At 35.6% G+C, this 21,582-nt stretch overlaps 2 protein-coding genes across 2 annotated transcripts; both read left to right on the plus strand.

Moving 5' to 3' along the window:
* The first annotated feature begins 16,502 nt into the window (after window positions 1–16,502).
* Window positions 16,503–17,252, plus strand: LOC111713508 (uncharacterized). Its single transcript, XM_023488373.1, has one exon. It carries the CDS (start codon window positions 16,503–16,505, stop codon window positions 17,250–17,252), a length of 750 nt encoding a protein of 249 aa, XP_023344141.1.
* Window positions 17,253–19,801: 2,549 nt separating this feature from the next.
* On the plus strand, window positions 19,802–20,704 carry LOC111713509 (uncharacterized). The gene is made up of 2 exons (XM_023488374.1): window positions 19,802–20,019; window positions 20,077–20,704. The coding sequence occupies exons 1-2, from the start codon at window positions 19,802–19,804 to the stop codon at window positions 20,702–20,704; spliced, it is 846 nt and encodes a 281-aa protein (XP_023344142.1).
* The last annotated feature ends 878 nt before the right edge of the window (window positions 20,705–21,582 follow it).

The raw sequence follows: 21,582 nt of genomic DNA on the forward strand, positions 1-21,582 counted from the left end.
CTGTGTACTTGTTTAAAGCGACTATCCTATTAAAGAGAGACAATTCCCTTTGTATACTAATAGTAAAAAATCTTTGATATTTCAAACTTTGTATATTTAATGTATCAGTATTCATAGTTTAAACTGTGAATATCAGAGATCTACACGATCAGGTTGCAATGACAAATGTACAAATAACGATTAGCAAAGAAACTAAATACGTTTTCCAGATTTGTTAAACTTAAAATTTACAGAGATTAATTGGAACCAATCAGTGATTAGACTTTCCATTTATTAGATTTTTTGATTCAAAATTTAACAACTTGTTTTTGTTTCTAGAAGACTGTTTTTGATTTCAATGAAATTAATTATCTTTGAATTTTGAAAACATGTTTTGATTCAAAAATAATGATTTTCGAACTAAGTATGTTTTTCTGTATTTCTGAAAAGAGAAAAATTAAGAGAAAGTTTTCCTGAGTGGGATTTGATACTTTTGCAAATTTTAATTATTCAAATCGTTTTCTTGTTTATATGGTTTCAAATAAATCCTGATGCGGAGAATATCAAAATATAACTTTTGAAAGAAGGGTTCTAAAAAAAAAATTAAATGAATCGGATGACCTTAAATCAAATTATTTTTATTTGGTTAACTTTCCTTTTTTTAAGGTAAATTTTCCAGATATAAATTTTTTTTTCAATAGTTTTATTTCTATTTTTAGTTCTCTCTGAGATGGCTTCTGTATTTTAAAGTGTTAGGCTTTCAGGCCGGGTGCTTTGCAAGCCCTCTTCTAGCAACACTTCTAGCGTTTAAAGTTTGCTTTTAAAAAGGCAATTTTTCTTTATAATTGAAAAACTAAAAATTTTGCGAATTTTTCTGTCAACATTCATAGAATTCTAAATTTAAAAAAAATTCATTTTTCCAGAAAGTTTAACGGTCAATGAACCTCCCCTGTGGGGTCACTGAAATAATTTGGGTCCGATTGGTTCTGGATTCAAATAACCAGACCAACAGATTTTGGTTTTATAGATTTTATTTTATTTTCATCTCTGAATGATAAATTTTCCATTAAATAATTCCTTTGATAGGATGTCGACATTTGTAGCTCACCATTTCGTGCATGTTCATAATTTTGTTGCTAGAAAAAATTTAACTAGATTTCAATATTTACATCTGCACTTTAAATAATTTTTAAATCGATAATCTTGGCTTTTGAAGGCCTTTCATCAGTGTAATAAAACAGTAATTTTCTGTTTGATAAATTCATAATAAAACAGTAATTTTCTGTTTGATAAATTCATAATAAAACAGTATTATTCTGTTTGTTAAATTCACATTAAAACAGTAATTTTCTGTTTGATAAATTCACAATAAAACAGTATATTTCTGTTTGATAAATTCACCTTAAAACAGTAATTTTCTGTTTGATAAATTCACACTAAAACAGTAATTTTCTGTTTGATAAATTCACAATAAAACAGTAATTTTCTGTTTGATAAATTCACAATAAAACAGTAATTTTCTGTTTGATAAATTCACAATAAAACAGTTTGCAAACAGAAGTATGAGACAATCTGATTAATTAATTGCTGGAAAACTTAATTGTGATTGGCCTAAACTCTGAAGTTTTGTTTTGATAAGATAGAAAACAGTTGATCTATTGTATGCCTGCCTGTCTGCTTGTCTTCCTGCCTACTTACGTGCTGAATGAAACGATAAAATCGACACCTCTACAAAATTTGACTTCATTATCTATTAAAAATGTCAATTCAGTGATTCTTGATATTCAGAATTTTAATATTTAAATTCAAAATACGTGATATTTCACATATTAATTATCAAGTAAAGTTTAAAACTGTCATTAAAATTTATTAATCTTCAGTTTTCATATTTTTCCGTTGCTTCTTTTTACTCAATTTCTTAAGCTCAGTGTGGTGGTGAAAAGGAATAAATGACTTTTTGTGATGATGAAACTGTACCATTACACAATGTGTGTACTAAAGTGACAGATGAAACTGTACCATTACACAATGTGTTTACTAAAGTGACAGATGAAACTGTAACATTACTCAATGTTTGTACTAAAATGACTGATGAAACTGTACCATTACAAAATGTGTTTACTAAAGTGACAGATGAAAATGTTCCATTACACAATATGTGTTCTAAAGTGACAGATGTAACTCTACCATTACACAATGTTTGTACTAAAGTGACAGATGAAACTGTACGGTTCCACAATGTTTGTACCAAAGTGACAGATGAAACTGTATCATTAAATAATGTGTGTACTAAAGTGAGAGATGTAACTGTACCATTACACAATGTGTGAACTAAAGTAATAGATGAAACTGTACCATTACACAATGTTTGTACTAAAGTGACAGATGAAACTACCAGTACACAATGTTTTTACTAAACTGACAGATGAAACTACCATTACACAATGGGTGTACTAAAGTGACAGATGAAACTGTATCATTACACAATGTTTGCACTAAAGTGACAGATGTAACTGTACCATTACACAATGTTTGTACTAAGGTGACAGATGAAACTGTACCATTACACAATGTTCGAACTAAAGAGTCAGATAAAACTGTACCATTACACAATGTGTTTTAAAGTGACAGATGAAAATGTACCATTACAGAATGTGTATACTAAAGTGACAGATAAAACTGTTCCATTACACAATGTTTGTACTTAACTGACAGATGAAACTGTACCATTACACAATGTGTGTACTAAAGTGACAGATGAAACTGTACCATTACACAATGTTTGTACTAAAGTGTCAGATGTAACTGTGCCATTACACAATGTTTATACTGAAGTGACAGATGAACCTGTACCATTACTCAATGTTTGTACTGAAGTGACAGATGTAACTGTACCGTTCTACAATGTTAGTACTAAAGTGACAGATGAAATTGTATCATTAAAAAATGTGTGTACTAAAGTGACAGATGTAACCGTACCATTACACAATGTGTGTACTAAAGTGATAGATGAATCTGTATCATTAAATAACGTGTGTACTAAAGTGACAGATGAAACTGTACCATTTCACAATGTTTGTACTAAAGAGTCAGATGAAACTACCATTACACAATGGGTGTACTAAAGTGACATATGAAACTGTATCATTACACAATGTTTGCACTAGAGTGACAGATGTAACTGTACCCTTACACAATGTTTGTACTAAGGTGACAGATGAAACTTTACCATTACACAATGTTTGTACTAAAGAGTCAGATGAAACTGTACCATAACACACTATTTGTACTAAAGAGTCAGATGAAACTAGCATTACACAATGTGTGTACTAAAATGACTGATAAAACTGTACCATTACACAATGTGTTTTAAAGTGACAGATGAAAATGTACCAATACACAATGTGTGTTCTAAAGTGATAGATAAAACTGTTCCATTACACAATGTTTGTACATATCTGACAGATGAAACTGTACCATTACACAATGAGTATACTAAAGGGACAGATAAAACTATACCATTACACAATGTTTGTATCAAAGTGTTAGATGTAACTGTGCCATTACACAATGTTTATACTAAAGTGACAGAAGAAACTGTGCCATTACACAAATGTGTGTACTAAATTGACAGATTAAACTGTACTATTAAACTATGTTTGTACTAAAGTGACAGATGAAACTTCTCCATAACACAATGTGTGTACTAAAGTGACAGATGAAACTGTACTATTACACAATGTGTATACTAAAGTGACAGATGAAACTGTACCATTACACAATGTGTGTACTAAAGTGACAAATGAAACTGTATCATTAAATAATGTGTGTACTAATGTGAACTAAAGTGACAAATGAAACTGTACCATTATACAATGTGTGTACTAAAGTGACAAATGAAGGTGAACCATTCCACAATGTTTGTATTAAAGTCACATATGAAACTGTACCATTACACAATGTTTGTTCTAAAGTGATAGATGAAGCTGTACCATTACACAATGTTTGTACTAAAGTGACAGATGAAACTGTACCATTACACAATATGTGTACTAAAGTGACAGATTAAACTGAACCATTAAACAATGTGTGTACTAAAGTGAAAAATTTAACTACCATTACACAACTTTTGTACTAAAATGACAGATGAAACTGTACCATTACACAATGTGTGTGATAAAGTGATAGATGAAAATGTACCATTACACAATGTTTGTACAAAGTGACAGATGAAACTGTACCATTACACAATGTTTGTACTAAAGTGACAGATGAAACTGTACCATTACACAATGTGTGTTCTCAAGTGATAGATGAAATTGTACCATTACACAATGTTTGTACTAAAGTAACAGATGAAACTGTACCATTACACAATGTGTGTGTGATAAAGTGATAGATGAAATTGTACCATTACCAATGTTTGTACTTAAGTGAAAGATGAAACTGTACCATTACACAATGTGTATAATAAAGTGATTGATGAAATTGTACCATTACACAATGTTTTACTAAAGTGATAGATGAAACTGTACCATTACACAATGTTTGTACTAAAGTGACAGATGAAACTGTACCATTACACAATGTGTGTACTAAAGTGACAGATGAAACTGTACCATTACACAATGTTTGTACTAAAGTGACAGATGAAACTGTACCATTACACAATGTGTGTTCTAAAGTGATAGATGAAGCTGTACAATTACTCAATGTTTGTACTAAAGTGACAGATGAAACTGTACCATTACACAATGTGTGTGTGATAAAGTGATAGATGAAACTGTACCATTACACAATGTTTGTACTTAAGTGAAAGATGAAACTGTACCATTACACAATGTGTACAACAAAGTGATTGATGAAACTGTACCATTACACAATGTTTTACTAAAGTGATAGAAGAAACTGTACCATTACACAATGTTTGTACTAAAGTGATAGATGAAACTGTACCATTACACAATGTTTGTACTAAAGTTACAGATGAAACTGTACCATTACACAATGTGTGTACTAAAGTGACAGATGAAACTGTACCATTACACAATTTTTGTACTAAAGTGACAGATGAAACTGTACCATTACACAATGTGTGTTCTAAAGTGATAGATGAAGCTGTACCATTACACAATGTTTGTACTAAAGTGACAGATGAAACTGTACCATAACACAATGTTTGTACTAAAGTGATAGATGAAACTGTACCATTACACAATGTTTGTACTAAAGTGACAGATGAAACTGTACCATAACACAATGTTTTTACTAAAGTGACAGATGAAACTGTACCATTAGAGAATGTTTGTAATAAAGTGATAGATGAAACTGTACCATTACACAATGTTTGTACTAAAGTGACAGATGACAATCATGTAAAGTTTACAATAAAAATAAAATAAGCAATATACACCCCTGAATCTTAAAAGTGAAAGAGAAAATTAGTGATTGCTTCATCTTGGCAAAGTTTTAGAATTCAAAACCTAAATTTAAATATAATTTTCAACATTTTAATCTCAGAGGAATTTGTTTGAACTTTGCAGTATCAGCAAATCTTTCAAATTAGAGGAGTACGAGAGCTTAAAGGGCATGTCGGCGTAATCTTAACATGTCTTTTAACACAAAACAGACTGCAGGGGGGCCCCCCAGATTCAAAACTTTATTCTGTAAAAGTTTGAATTTATCAAGCATGCTAATTTGTTACTCTAGAAGAAAATATAAGAAAAAACAATCGTATTAAAACGACCGTTTTGGGCTTATAAAATGATATTTTTTGGTTCATTTTTGCCTTTTATTTTCATCTAGGATAACAAATGTTTGATAAAAGCAAACTTCTACAGAATACAATTTTTAATCCTTGGATCCTTCTAAGATTGTCGTAAAACATTTTGAAAGTATTTAAAGTTTCTGTAGAACGATCTATTGCCCATCGCTACCTGTAGCCTTTCTTTATCCCTCATTCCGACGATTATTGAAATATTGGACTTTTTCTGATTAATTATTTAACCTCAGACGAGGGGAGGAAGGCCAGCCACAACAACTTTTCTTCCGAGCCACATTCTCCTTATTTTCTCATCCGAACCACCTCAAAATCCTCGTCCTTCTTTTATTACGTGTAGAAAAGTTTTTAATTCTTGAAGATACAACTATTTTCAACAAATCTGGCCACGTTAGGGCACAATATCTGGATAGACTTTAGAGACATGAGAATGATGTCAAACTTTATTCAGGTAAAACTTAGAACTCTTCTGCCTCCGTGATGGGCAACCTTCGCGATATGAAATAAATAGCAAAATATTTGGCATACCTATGCCTATCATTTTCCCCATGAAACCACCCGGAAAAAATCTATGATTTTCACTATAATTAAGAAAAAAAAAATTAAAGTTCTATAATCTCAGAATTATTTGCGGCATTCTACACCGAATATCTAAAATGCGCGTAAAAAAGGTGAACATTTTTAAGGATATAGAACTCGAAAATTTTAATTCAATTGAAACTACTTTTTTCGATATAACGATATTTCATTTGTGCCCTAACGTGGCCGGATTCTTAAAAAATTGTTTTATCTTGGAGGACTAGACACTTTTAAAAAATAATATATACAGTGAAACCCTTAATAACGAATACATCGGAAGAATTTATCAAATGTCGTCTTGACAATTTTTCAATGAGTTTTATACTATATTACGTAAATTTCAGTATTTGCGATAATAAATGAATAGCCATGAATATGCGGGAACAGTTTTAAAGAGTTCCATATAATCATTCAATAAAAACTAAATATATCTGCAACATTCCATTATCAGAAAGTGAAGAATAAGACATTTGATAAATTCTTTCGATGTATTCGTTATTAAGGGTTTCACTGTAGGAAGGACGAGGATTTACAGGTGACTCGGACGAGAAAATGATGAGAATGTGGCTCGGACGAGAAAATGAGTAGAATGTGACTCGGACTAAAAAAATGTTGTGGCTGGCCTTCCTCCCTTCTCCAGACTGAATGTTTAAAAATGAGAGTTTTTTTCTTCAGAAAACCCTACATTTTACTCTTTTTAATGTTGTATACTTCCCTTTTGCAAAAAAAGATCAAGAGACCTCTTTAAAAAAAGCCTTAAATAAATGTTTGTCTCGGTATTTAATGCAAAAATGTTTACGACATAACAAGTTATCTATTCATGGGTTACTTGAAATTATTAAACTTTAAACATTTTCTTCAATAGAAATTTAATGGTTGTAGACATGCCAACCTTTCAATATACTTCTCCACATAAAATTTCTGCGTCATTAAATTATTTCGAAGAATAATTTGAAAGTTTTAAATGCTTCAATTGAGTTTCAGGGAGGAATAATATATGTATAGAGAACTATACAGAGCAGTATAGTGATATCGTTGTTTAAAATTCAAGGGATTAATATATGATTTTGAAGAGTGAAATAGTAAAAACTTTTTTTTAAACCTGTCAGTCACATTCTACTGCTATTGGCGGAGGTTCTGGTCACGTGATGCAGACGTTTCAATTATATCTAAATGAAAAATTATTAAATTCAAATAAAAATGGGAGCAACCCTAAGTTTTAGGCTCTTCTGGGTTATCGTAGCTTGCAGATTGGTTGCTGAATATGATTGGCTTAAAACTTATCCCAAATTTCACATAGAAATATAAGTTTTAGTATAACTTTGACACAATTTAAATCAATTTCTCGAGACAGGGACATTAGATACACTCTTATAAGTCACGATCAACTCAGTTCTTAGGTTTCAGCCCCAACATTTTCCCTGAACAGTCCTTTTAAAGGGAGTGTTCGCGAAAAATGAATAGACTTCATTACAAATTCACAAAGTTATATTATTCCACTCGGATCGTAAATAATTCAATTAAAATTAAAACTGATCATTCAGATATTACAACCTACAACTGTCGGATTCATTTCGATGCTTATGTATATAGTAAATATTTCATAAAATTTTTTATTTTATATGATCGGAGTCTTACTTTTAAAAATATGCATTCCTTTTTCCGGGATTTCTCGAGACAGGAACATAAGATAAAGGAATTGTTTAAAACCTGAAATTCTCAAGTTTTATCCTATACCCCCTTTCATTTTTCCTTTACAGTCCCTTTAAAGTCAGTGAACTTTGTGTACATATTTTGAATAGCTAGCACTCAGCATATGGAAATGCATCAGAAAAATTTATAAGAAAAACAAAATAATTGTTTGAAAATATAAAAAGTTTAAATATATGAAACTGTTTTTACTTCTTCGGGAAAAGTGATCTATTTGTAACTGTACTGGTACACTTCCAGATTATTTCTTAAATTCAAAAGATAAAAAAATCATAATTCTCTTTTTAACTGGAACTAGACTTTAGACAATTAAGTGAAACCTGAGCTGACAATTTTAGAATGGTGGATATCGAAGATCTCATCTTTTTCATAATCTCCAGATTAAATAATGCTTGTTCTCCTCTTGTTATTCTTCTCTTCTCAAATACTTTATTAAAAACAAAAGAACACTTATACACTTAACATATAATTATAGGTATAGGGTGGCTTGGTCTCCCTCTATAGTTACAGATAAAGTACAAAAACGTGATTTCGAAGAAATAGAAATAAACTTTTAATAAATCTGCAAAAACTATGGATTTATGAATTTGCAAAGTGGCTTGGTCGCCCTTTTATTTTAGCAAAGATAATATATTCAATAAAAGAAATAGGAGAGAAAAACTTTAAAAATCAGCAAAAATTATTAATAAGGGCGTAATTGCATAAACGCCTAGTGCTAAAATGCATAAGTGCTTATCGCACAGCTCTGGATCAGGTATTATTCTCTTAGTTTTCAACAAAAACAACTGGGTTTGGCTAGCTTGGATTCAGCAAGTTTCAGTTCTTAAAATTTAAGCCACCTTTATCTTCCGGGTATTTCGAGTCAAGTTTTGAAACCTTTTCTTTGCCCTGCCATATAAACTTATATATTTCAGATTCAATTAGTTTAAGTTTTTGTTTATTTAAAGATGGAAGAACAAAGGCAAGGTGTGCCAATTTTGAGAGAACTAGCGTCTTTACTATACATGCTCTGCCTAATGGAGAAATGAATCAATATTGCCATTTTTTCATAACAGTTCTTATATCATCAATTTTTTCATCATAATTAGACTCAATATTAGAAAGAGTCCCATCAAATTTAATACCCAACAGTTTGAAGTTTTGATCCCACTTGAGTCCTAACTCTCTGCATAAGACATAATCAGTTGGAGGAATTTTACCAAATACAACACACTGTGTTTTTTGCATTTGAATTTGCAATCCAGAAGAATGGAAAAAGGAATTCAATATAACAATAACATTTGACAGATTTAATGAATTATATTCTAAAAAGATAGAACAGTCATCTGCGTAAAGTGATAGAAGAAAGTCTTTGTCATGAATTTTAAATCCTTTTACCTCGCTACTGTTTCGCAATTTAATACATAAGATCTCAATTGCCAAAATAAAGAGTGCAGCTGCAATTGGGTCGCCTTGTCGGCAACCCCGAGCAATATTGAATTGGGGCGAAATATTACCAGCATGATTCATACTCGCTTTAAAATTGTGCAATAAAATGTTGACCCATTTAACGTAATTTGGCCCAAATCCAAAAAAAAGCAGTGTTTTTTCAATAAATCTAAAACTAATGGAATCGAATGCTTTCTTAAAATCAATAAGTAAAAGCAGTCCTGTTTTTTTATTGTTTCTACCCCATTCAATAATATCATATGTAGACCGTAAACAATCTCCAATATATCTCCCTGGGACAAAACCACTTTGATCACTATGAATAATATTTGGGAGAACTTTATTGATTCGGTTGGCTAGAACACCAGATATTAATTTGTAAATGCAGTTTAATAAAGTTATGGGACGCCAGGAGTCTAATAATTCTTTAGGCTTGTCACCCTTAGGAATCAAAGAGATAATGCCTATAGCCTGAGAATCTTGTAATTTGCCAATTTCAAAACTATAAAGTGCTGCTTTCAGAATGAATGGGCCTAATAATCCCCAAAAAAATTTATAAAAACCAAAAGTAAAACCGCTAGAGCCAGGCGAGGAATCATTTCGTGTATGTTTTAAAGTAATAGATAGTTCTTGTAATGTAATCTCCGACTCCAGTTCTGTAATCTGTTCATTTTTAAGTTTATTGTATAAATTTCCAGGCCCTAAAAATTCTTCTACATTCATTGTGAGTAGGTGGTCCTTGTTTTCATATAGGTCTTCATAATATTTTCCTGTTTCCTTATCAATCATTTGTTGGTCTGTAATTATTGTTTCTATCCCGTTTCTAGTTATCTTAAGTTTCGGTATGTATTTCTGTGCATTGAAGTTTTTTTCAAGATTGCAGAAGAATTTTGTGGGTTTCTCTCCATATATTTTAGTTAATGTTTGAAATTTCCGAAAATTTGTAGCCGTTTTAGAGTCAATAAAATCAGTATAATTGGATTCAGCTTCTAAATATTCCTGTTCAGTATAAGTTGGGTCGTGTTTCTCAAGTTTTTCCTGCTGCTTCTTATATTTGTCATAAAGCTCTTTTTCATGGGTCAGTTCAGTCCTATGCTTAGCTGTGGAGTAACTAATTGTTTCATTTCTTATGTCATTCTGTAACATGTCTAGAAGTAAGTGCGGATTAATGCTGTAATTAAGATGGTGAAATGACTCATTTGGCATAGATAAAAATTCCCCAAGTTCGTCATCATTGCATTTTTCATAGAAATTTCCTCCCTCTGGCAACTCATAATATTTTGCACAAGTGGTCTTTATAGTTTTATTAATTCTGTTGACATATTCCATATCTTTCAGCAGATTTTGGTTATGTTTCCAAAGACCTCGCCCTCTACTAAAAGCAGCATAATCTAATGTTAAAATGATGGGATTATGATCAGAATTGTAAGATGTAAATTTCTCAAAACTTTTTATATAAGGGCGTAAAGAATTTGATGCTATGCCCATGTCTAGTCTCGCTCTCTGAGGCCCTCCCTTTCTAACCCATGTAAAGTCTCTAATGTTTTCTCCAAATAGTTCTCTGTATGAATCAAAAAAACCATATTCTGTCATATTTTCATTTAATGCCCGTCTAGCTCTAACATTTCTAGGCATAACATATCCATAATTATCTAGTTCATGATTTAAAGTTACATTAAAATCTCCAATAAAAATACAGTCAGTAATGCCCGAATTTGCATATATAGAAAAAATATCGTTAAAGAATGTCGGATCATCATTATTGGGACCATAAATAACACCTAGTAGGAGCTCATTATCTTCATAAATACATTTGAGGAACAGCAAGTTTCCGGTTTTATCGTTAGTTATATCTACAATTGAAATGGGGCAAGTTTTTTTTAACTAGGACAGCTATTCCTCTAGCATTAGAATTGAAGCTATTAAAGAAACAATAATGGTTAGTTTCATTCTCTATAAGTCTATGTATTTGTTCACTAAAACGTGTATCAATTAAGCAAATAATATCTGGTTTAACTTTTTCAATGTGTCGTAAAAATTCCCTTCTTTTCGTTGAATCCCCAAAACCATTCACATTTGCCGATAGAATCACAAGTTTACTAGCCGAGTTGTTTTTTAAGTAATGTGTTGTAAATAAATTCCAGAGTATGCATACATGTATATAAATAGACTACGATATATAATAAGATAAAATTACAGGTTCAGAATGACATATTGTTATTTAATTAAATGTTATGATAGTGTTAAAATAAGATAGAGGATTAAGTAGATTGGGGGGGGGAGAAGGAGGGGGGCGGCTATGAGACATACTGTGCTCGGATTTTTATTCATTCAGCACACATAATATATAATATGTAATCCGGGAAATTTTGGCAGGGGGGGGGGGCGGCACTTAAATCAGTAAATATCATAATATATCTACGCACACATAAATATATGGCTAATCACCGATGCACTGCAGAAGGGAAAGATTAAAGCAGCACAAATAATAACAGTTAAAATAAATTAGTAATGTAATGGTAAAATGACAAAATGCTGACCTCTCATGTAATGTATAATTTATTAAGGTACCATAGAATACAGTTGGATGAAAATTAGAATAAAGATTTAATGTAGGGAAGCTCGGAAATGCAAGGCATTTTTCCCCCCTGTATAAAATATTATTCTTCAAATGCTTCAAAGTTGAATTTAAAACCCTCAACTACCTTTCCATTGTAAGCATTTAGTACTTTACTACAAATGGATTTGGTTCCAAATGTCAGCCTTGCACTTCCATTCAACATCTGTTTTCCTTTGATATTATCAAACTCTTGCTTTTTAAGCATCTTTTTTAGCAAGGCGTCTAATTTCAATTCTGACATTTCAGCCAACCCAGTAATAAGCAGCTGTTCTTTGGCTAATTCTAGGGAAGCAGCATTAATGGAGGATGATGGAATCATACCATGTCTTGCTTTATTCCCTTTTACAAAATTACACATGGTCAAGGGATCAGGATAGAACTCTTCAATTAATGTATAATCCTTCTTTCCAGAGTCAACTTTGTCTCTGTATCTCAGCTGCATAAGGTGCCCACTGAATATTATTTGAGTGTTAACTGCAAAAAATTGCTTATGTTTCCATGCCTTTCTTTTCATAGACTTGTATTTGGCACGATATGCAGCTGGGACGTCTCTGTCAAGGACTAATCCAGATCCCCCAGCCAAATTACTAGCATGTCGCAAAATTTCATTTCTTTGGAATTGGTTTTCTAGGCTGACAAGAATTGAAGGAATCTTGTCCCCCCCCTCCCTTCCCATTTTTGTAACAGAGGTTATCTTGTACTCCTCTTGTTATTAATCTCCAGAGCTGGGAACTTTTGAATTGTGGGTTTTGGACTCAATGCTTGATCCACTCTTAATCTCCATATTAATTAACTGATCAGGATTAAGGATTTCCCATTCTAAAGTTTTTAGCTATGATTAATTAACCGAGCGGGATTATGGAAATCCCATTCTCTTTTCCTTAATCTCGAGATTAAATAATGCTTGTTTTCCTTTTGTTATTAATCTCCAGATTAATTAACCGATTCAGAGCTGAAAACTTTAAAATGGGATATCCTTAGTCCCGATCGATTAATTAATCTTGAGATTAATAACAAGAGGTGAACAAGCATTATTTAATCTCGAGATTAAGAAAAAGAGTGGATCAAGTAATAATCCTCAGCTCAGATCTGATTAGAGACTTTTAAAGGTTCCGAAAAAAAACATAATCACTTTTTTTAGAGTTTACAATTTACACTCTGATACTCCATTCATTCTCCCCCCGCCCCAGGGAACAATTTCCCAGTAATGCAGCAATCAACTACCCTATACCATCTAAAGCTATGCAAATAAACAAAACCAGGTGAAATGGTTTAAATATCGATAACATTTTTCAAAGCAGTAATTTTTTTTTTTTGAATCAAAAACGAAAAGCAGAATTGAACAAATTAGATTGTTTTCCAGGAATATAAAAAAAATAAACCCACCGTAGTGATTCTAAGATTTGATAATACCAATTGGCAGTAAAAAGACTATATCATTTCAAGTGACTCTCAATATATTCTATAAAATTTACTATTTATAACGGTATCCTTCCCTCCCTCTTGTATACATATATGTTGTGAACTTTAGCGTTTTAAGGTTAGATTGTGTTCATTTGTTTTATTTGGTCGAACAAATTTGTTATATTTGTACGTTTAAATTTACAAGGCATGTTAGTAAACACACTAATTAATGCCATATCAAGTTTTAAGCTCTGGTTAACATAGAATCTAAACTCACAAAAACTCAATTATTTTGATGTCAGGGGTAAAAGATAAAAATAAAGAATTTCAAATTCCAAAGGAAATCATTACAAAAACGAAAATGTGTCAAAAACTCATTTGACATAACAAAGTTGTATTAAAGCTGTTTAAACGAAGTGTAAGCCTAATTCTAAGAGATCTTTCTTGGTAACAAACAATCAATGCCGATGAGTGTTCAAAGGGAGTGTCCATATCAGATGCTGCATTTAGAACTAACTTTGAATTGGTGATTTTGTGAAAAGAATTTCTGCATTTTTAAGATTATTCAATAGATAAAAATCTCTCCAGGTTTCCATAATTGTGTTTCATTTACCCCTGGCCCAGGTGAAACCCAGCTTTTAGAAATGCTTCAATAGAGACACCCCAATTTAAAATATCCAAATACACCCACGATTGTTAAGTCAATGCACACTCTTCCTTTTACAGCTTACAATCGTCAAACCAAGGCTACTGAAAGACCTATGCTACACTCCAACCCCAAATCCCCCCAAAATAGCCTTATTCTTCCAGGTACCCCTCCTTCACCTTCCTTCAAGGTTTCCTCATGACCAAACGTCAGACTGGTGCAAACATCAGACTGGTTCAAACGTCAGACTAGTACAAACGTCAGACCAGTACAAACGTCAGACAGGTACATTTAAAAGGAAAAACATCGGACTTTCCAGTTAAACCAAAAAGGTCTATTTCATCCTCTACTTTGACTTTCCTGACTTACTGTTTGACAAAATCAAGATGAAGCATGGAATCTCAGTAACTTGATACAATTTTGTAAATATATTTCCCCCCTACTACCCCATGTCTATTTTTAGCTTGGATGTATAATTTAATTGAAAGCCAGACTAGCATTAAAATCTCCAATAAAAATACAGTCAGTAATGCCCGAATTTGCATATATAGAAAAAATATCGTTAAAGAATGTCGGATCATCATTATTGGGACCATAAATAACACCNCATAAGGATCAAATATCAAATTGTTTTCAACTGTAAGAACATAGAAAATAATCCTCTACCCCCCCCCACCTCGGCCCCCACTATATATGCTGTTTTAAAAATTGCATATTATGTGGCTGTCTAATTTTTCAAATATATCAAGCTGTGACTTGAAACCTAAAATTAATACAGGGAGTATACCGGACAAAAGTCTGGTAGGTGGGAAAGTACCTAAATGCATAACTAGCCAACTATAGCACAACTAAAAATACTATTATTATTGTATATTTTATTCCAATTGATAAAAAACATTGCCAAATATAAAGTGTATGTGAACCCCGCTAGATGGTATGCAGGACTGAAGTATATTCTCCAATTCCTTCTTTAAGTACAATTCAGATAATCTTCCTGGTTTAAACTCAGTTACTGCTTCATCTACACATTATTGAACTTGGTTCATACAGGAGTACGGGGATTGGGGTGGTGTTATATAAGAAGTATTATATATGTTAAAACTATTTTTTTCAGGGTGAAATTGTTTAATTATTTATCCTAGAGGGAGGCATGGGCACACTGGACCAGAGTGAAAGCCAGGTTCAAAGTTGTTGCACTCAAACCAAACATTATTTTTTTTTACTTACATATATATAGGATGTTCAAAAAAAATGTTTTTAAAATCTGCACTGTGTGTTAAGTATCTAAATTTCATGTTTTAAATTAACTTAAAGTTGATTAAAATTGTTAGTTTTTTTTGTAGAATTTAGTAAAAATTTAGAAAATATGGCAGAAAATCCACCAAAATTCAAAATTACTAAACAGTACAGTTTAAACAATTAATATCACACATACATAAATGGAGTTAGAACGAAGTTCTGTTTGTGCTTGCTGTTGGGAGAGGCTTGGTTCTAGGTCTAAATCTTTATATTCTGCTAATGAAGCAAAAGAAGAGCAAATTAGAACCTTCATTTTCCCTGGATATTCTTCTACTATCAAGCATTATCCAGACGTAGTTTGCTCTGGATGTAGGAGAAACCTGTACAGGTTGAAAGCAGGGGGTTTTTCTCTGGAGCCTGGGGAGAGAAGATTTCTTAGGTGATTAATAGAACCTTGTTTAAATATCTCTACTATATAAAGATGTATCAGGCCTATGTTATCTAAATATAAATTTCAACTTTGATCAGAGAAGTTCCAACTCCAATAATGAATAGAAAACAAATAATCTAGGTGGAATGGAAGACAATAACAAGAGGATCTAATCTACTATAGTTCCAGATATTCCATCACCATCCAAACCAGGAGATCAAACTGAAAATGGTCGTTTGTGCAAAGCATGCTACACTTTGTTGGAGCCAGGAAAAAATCACAATTGTGTATCATCTACTGCTGTGAGCAATTTAGTTTTGATGGCTTTTGCTCTTGAATCTCTACAAGCTGAGCAAATAGCATCTAAAATCATTAAGAAGAAAATGGAAGAAGAAAACCTTTTAGATGGATCTGTGGCGGAAGACGATTCAACATGAAGAGGCTGAAGCCGGATATTCTGACGCGGCAAGATGTACTTATTTTTCTGCCACGTCACCCTTGAAATTCAATCCAATAATTTAAACTTAAAATTTGTATTTACCAGTAATAAAGTAATTATTTAAACTAGGCGTTGTTTAATCCGAGCGTAGCTATATTTGGTGACCCCAAGTTCGAAACTATAGGCAAATAGACTGTTTTTCCGTGCCATTACAGACTTTTTTTAATAGCTACACGCTCGTCAAGTGAAATGCCTAAGGACAGTGATAACGTCCAAGCTCAAGCTGAACCCAGCTCGCTGGATTTAATGAACACAGTATCCCTGAAGGTTCCAGCCTTTTGGCCAGATTCTGCAGAGGCCTGGTTCATGCAGGTGGAGGCTCAGTTCGCCCTTATGGGAGTGATTGCCTGTTCCACCAAGTTCTATTACTGTGTTTCATCGTTCAACCAGGAGGCGGCTAAGCAAGTTCTGGACCTCATCAAGAATCCTCCATCTTCCGACCCCTATGAAGCCTTGAAGAGCCGTTTATTGAGGTTGTTTGTTCTCGATGATTATCAAAGGTATGAAGCAATCTCTAACCTTCCTTTCTTCGGCGATATGAAACCTTCAACGCTTATGTCACATATGCTCGCCCTGCTACCTCTTGGTCACAAGCTGTGCTTCTTCCTCCGTAGAGCGTTTCTGAAGAGGTTGCCCGCCGACGTTCGAGCTCACCTGCTGAGGGACGATTTTTCTGATCCTATAGCCTTAGCCTTGAAAGCGGATGAGATCTATCAGAGCAAAGTTTCCTCCTCTACTGTCTACACGGTTTCCAGCGCCCCGGAGGATGTTGTCAACGCCGTGAGATCCTCACCTACAAACCGCCCACGACATTCAGCAACTTCTCACTCCGGCAGCCGGGATAACAGATCATTGTCTCCGACTCTGTGTTACTATCATCGCACCTGGGGATCTAAGGCTAAGAAATGTAGAGCTCCATGTTCCTGGTTGGGAAACTAGTTTACCGGCAGTAGGATGTTCGTACCCTTCCTGCCGGGCCTTCTACCCCGTCTCCTCTAATCTATCTGCAGGATTCTCTGAGCTCAAGGAGGTTCCTCATTGATTTCGGCGCCTCTGTGTCAGTTTTTCCTGATCCAGGATCCTCAGGAGAAGATTCAGGAGTGAAACTGTTAACAGCGGATGGTTCCTCTCTATCATGCTCCGGTTCTCGAGTCATTCCTCTACGATTCGGGAATCACAGGTTTGAATGGCCTTTTCAACTAGCTCCTGTAGCCGTTCCAATCCTGGGTGCTTTTTGAAACACTACAACCTTCTGCTTGATGTGTCCAACCAGAGGGTTTTCAGTGCCGATTCTCCGACATCTCCGTCCATCGTCTTGCCAACCTCTCCAGATTCCAAGCCTGCTCCACTCACAGCCAACCTTCTCGCCACTCCTCAGTGTATCTCTGACCTCCTCGCAGAGTTTCCAGACGTGGTCTCGTCCGACGGTTTCACGGCCTCTAAACCTCGACACGGAGTTACTCATCATCTTCTCACGCAACCTGGTCCTCCAGTGTTCACAAAGACTCGACGTCTGGATCCGGAGAAGTTGGTGTCCGCCAAACGAGAGTTTTCTGCCATGGAGAAAGCCGGGATCATTTGTCGCTCTAACTCTCCTTGGTCTTCGCCTCTTCATATGGTCAGGAAGAAGGACGGAGGCTGGCGCCCTTGTGGAGATTACAGACGACTGAACACCGTTACAGTTCCTGATCGGTACCCTTTACCTTATATTGCTGATTTCACCTCTAGTGTCACAGGTTCAACCATCTTTTCTAAGTTGGATCTTCAGAAGGGGTATTACTAGGTTCCTATGGCTGAAGAAGATATCTGTAAGACAGCGATCATCACTCCATTCGGGATGTTCGAGTTTCTGCGCCTTCCCTTCGGCCTCAGGAACGCGGGGAACACCTTCCAGAGGATGATGGATTCCATCCTTGGAGACCTTCCTTATTGTTTCACCTACATCGATGATATCCTGGTGTTTAGTAGCAGTTTGGAGGAGCACGTAGGTCATCTTCGTCAGGTTCTACTCCTCTGTCATCAGTGGTTTGACGATTGGTTTGCCCAAGTGTGAATTCGCCGTGCCTGAGATAGAGTTCCTGATCATAGACTTTCTGCTCATGGTTGCTCTCCCCTGGTCAAGCATACTGCTGCGATCTCCGAGTTTCCTGTTCCTGCTGACAAACCTGCTCTACAGAGGTTCCTGGTCATGGTGAACTTTTACAGGAAATTTCTCCGGGGGGCGGCCAGAGTACTTGCCCCACTTACAGATGCTCTGAAAGGTTCTGGCAAATCTCTTACCTGGACTCCTCTCCTCGACACTGCCTTCCGTCATGCAAAGGATCTTCTCATCAATGTTCCAGAGCTCTCTCATCCTAGACCATCAGCTCCGATTTCCTTAGCAGTTGACGCTTCTGACTCTCATGTGGGGGCCGTGTTGCAGCAGAGGATTGATGATGCCTGGGTTCTGTTGTCTTTCTTTTCAAGGAAACTTTTGGACACTGAGAAGAATTACTCCGCCTTTGACAGAGAACTCCTAGCTGCTTAACTATCTATCAGGCACTTCCGTTTCATGCTAGAAGGTAGCGAGTTTTTGTTATTCACTGATCACAAACCTCTAACCTCAGCTTTGTTCAGGAGTTCTCCGCCCTTGTCTGCTCGTCAACAGAGACACCTGGCCTATATTGCAGAGTTCACGAGTTCCATTGTGCATGTGCCAGGCCTAGAGAATACTGTAGCTGACGCCCTCTCTCGTCCAGCCATACTCCACCTTTTGATCCCGTTCCAGTTGTCCCACCTGGTTCTTCATCATCAACATCTCCATCCCTGCTCCAAACCTCCACATCATCTCCATGTCATGCTCCAGACCCACCTCTCCGAGATCCACACCTGCTCCAAACCTCCAAATCATCTCCACCTCATGCTCCAGATCCTCCTACCCGAGATCCGGTTCCGGCGGTGTCGGAGGTGTTGGCTGTGTCGGCGGTGTCAGCAGTGTCAGCGGTGACAGACCCTCATCCTTCTCCACTGTCCATCAATCAATCAACTAGTGAAGATTTTTCAATTCCAGGTTTTAATTTTTCTGAAATGTCAACCCTCCAGAACACTTGCTCATCAGTCCAAGCTATGAAGGATTTACCTTCACTCTCTATAGTGAATATTATTCTGGATTCCAAGGAAGTTTTAATATGTGATAATTCTACAGGAAAACTTCGACCTTTAGTTCCTGAATCTCTACGCAATCCATTGTTCCTTGCTCTCCACAGCATCTCTCATCCTGGAGTCAGAGGTTCACGGAGGTTGGTCTCCGCCCGTTTTGTCTGGCCTGGGTTGTCTCGTGATGTCGGGTTGTGGACCAGGTCTTGCCTCCGGTGTCAACAGAGCAAGATTCAGACTCATGTGAGGACCTCAGTTCCTGCCATCCCTGTTACTTCAAGACGGTTTTCTCACGTTCATATCGACATCGTTGGTCCTCTGCCCCTAGTCAAGGTTATTCATATTTACTAACAATGATTGACAGAACTACTCGCTGGCCTGAAGCGGTGCCTTTACCCTCCATCTCTACTGAGTCCTGTGTGAGAGCGTTCATCTCTACCTGGGTTTCCAGATTTGGAGTTCCAGCAACATTAACTTCAGACAGAGGTGCTCAGTTTACGTCCTCTGTGTGGGCCGGAGTCTGTCGAATCCTCGGAATTTCTGCCTCTCAGAAAACAAGTTTCCATCCACAGTCAAATGGCATGATTGAACGGTTTCACAGATCCATCAAGTCTTCTCTCTGAGCCAGAGCTGCTGACTCTGACTGGGTTTCTCACATACCTCTGGTTTTGTTGGGACTCCGTTCAGTTCCTATAGAAGACACTGGTTTCTCCGTCTCAGAGGCAGTGTACGGTTCTCCCCTGACGGTTCCTGGTGAATTCTTAGAAGCTCCAGAGATTCCAAATGCACAATTCATCAGCAAGGTGGAGAAAGTTATAGCCGGATTTTCAGCTCCTCCGCCCCATCACGTTCAGTATTCGCCTCCAGTTGAGGTTCCGGCGGCTCTCAGGACCGCCATGTTTGTGTTTGTTAGAGAAGATGCAAGCAAACCTTCACTCAGTCCTCTATATTGTGGTCCTTACCTGGTTATCGAATGGCTGAGTAAGTTCTTCCGCCTCCAGATTGGTGACAAGGTAGATTCAGTTACCGTGGACCGTCTAAAGCCAGTGTTCTCAGATTCTCCAGTGATTCCTGCAGCCCCTCCGCCGCAAGGACGTCCTCCTCTGCGACAATCAAAGGATCCTCCTGATCATTCATCCGCCGCAAAGTCATCCGCCTCCAAGAAGAAGTCTGTTTTGTTCCTAACCCAACCTATAGTTATACCAAGAAGGAATCCTCACAGACAAGTCAGGAAAGAAGGCCTTGCTCCACCGTGACTCCGCCTTGCCTTCTTGGGGGGAGTACTGTGGCGGAAGACGATTCAACATGAAGAGGCTGAAGCCGGATATTCTGACACGGCAAGATGTACTTATTTTTCTGCCACGTCACCCTTGAAATTCAATCCAATAATTTAAACTTAAAATTTGTAGCGTAGCTAAAGATCTACCTTTTTGTTATCTACAGGTGTAACTCCACTTCAAATCAGAGTGGGAACTCCAGATAAGAAATCAGAGAGAAGAACTGTTAAGCAAATATCATTACAAGTTATACAAGAACTTCAAGTTTTATTGGAGTTGTCTTTGAATAAGACAAAGGTTCTTGTTTCATCCCTGAGAAGAGGACTCGGCAGTACTTCATCCATTGAGAAGAATCTTGGACATTTGGAATGGGTTTGATGATTGGTTAAAGTCTAAGTGTGTATTACAAAGAGGATACCAGGGGAGAGGATGGGACAGCAATAACTCCAACAGGATATTGAAAAATTTGGACTCATTAGAAATGGAATTACTGAAGACTGAACCTCATCTTGTCCCCTTCATTCAATGTTTGAAAGACTTTCGAGATGTTAAAGATGTTTGTTTTTCAAAAAAACTTGAATTTGGATACAAATTTTGTTTTGCTTGGAAAGTGCATATACTGCTCTGCCAAGTTGAACCATTTGTAGAATTCCATTTGGTTTGTCAAATTTTGCTGAACAAACTGGAGAAGCAATACATGCAAAATTCAAACCTACATGGGCAAGGTTTAAGAGACTTGAGGAACATCCTGAACATGCAGACAGACTTCTTAAAGCAGTCATAGACTTTGGTGGTCGAAGAATAAGCTGTTTTTTATACTTATATAAAGTGTTTCCATGTATGCATTAATAAAAACT

Source organism: Eurytemora carolleeae, unplaced genomic scaffold, assembly GCF_000591075.1.
Source record: "Eurytemora carolleeae unplaced genomic scaffold, Eaff_2.0 scaffold1434, whole genome shotgun sequence".
NCBI classification, from domain to species: Eukaryota; Metazoa; Arthropoda; class Copepoda; order Calanoida; family Temoridae; genus Eurytemora; species Eurytemora carolleeae.

Coding starts and splice junctions, on each gene's coding strand:
- LOC111713509 (XM_023488374.1), top strand. CDS start 19,802: ATGATTGACAGAACTACTCGCTGGCCTGAAGCGGTGCCTTTACCCTCC. Junction 20,020..20,076: donor AAAACAAGTTTCCATCCACA/GTCAAATGGCAT, acceptor TCTCTGAGCCAG/AGCTGCTGACTCTGACTGGG.
- LOC111713508 (XM_023488373.1), top strand. CDS start 16,503: ATGCCTAAGGACAGTGATAACGTCCAAGCTCAAGCTGAACCCAGCTCG.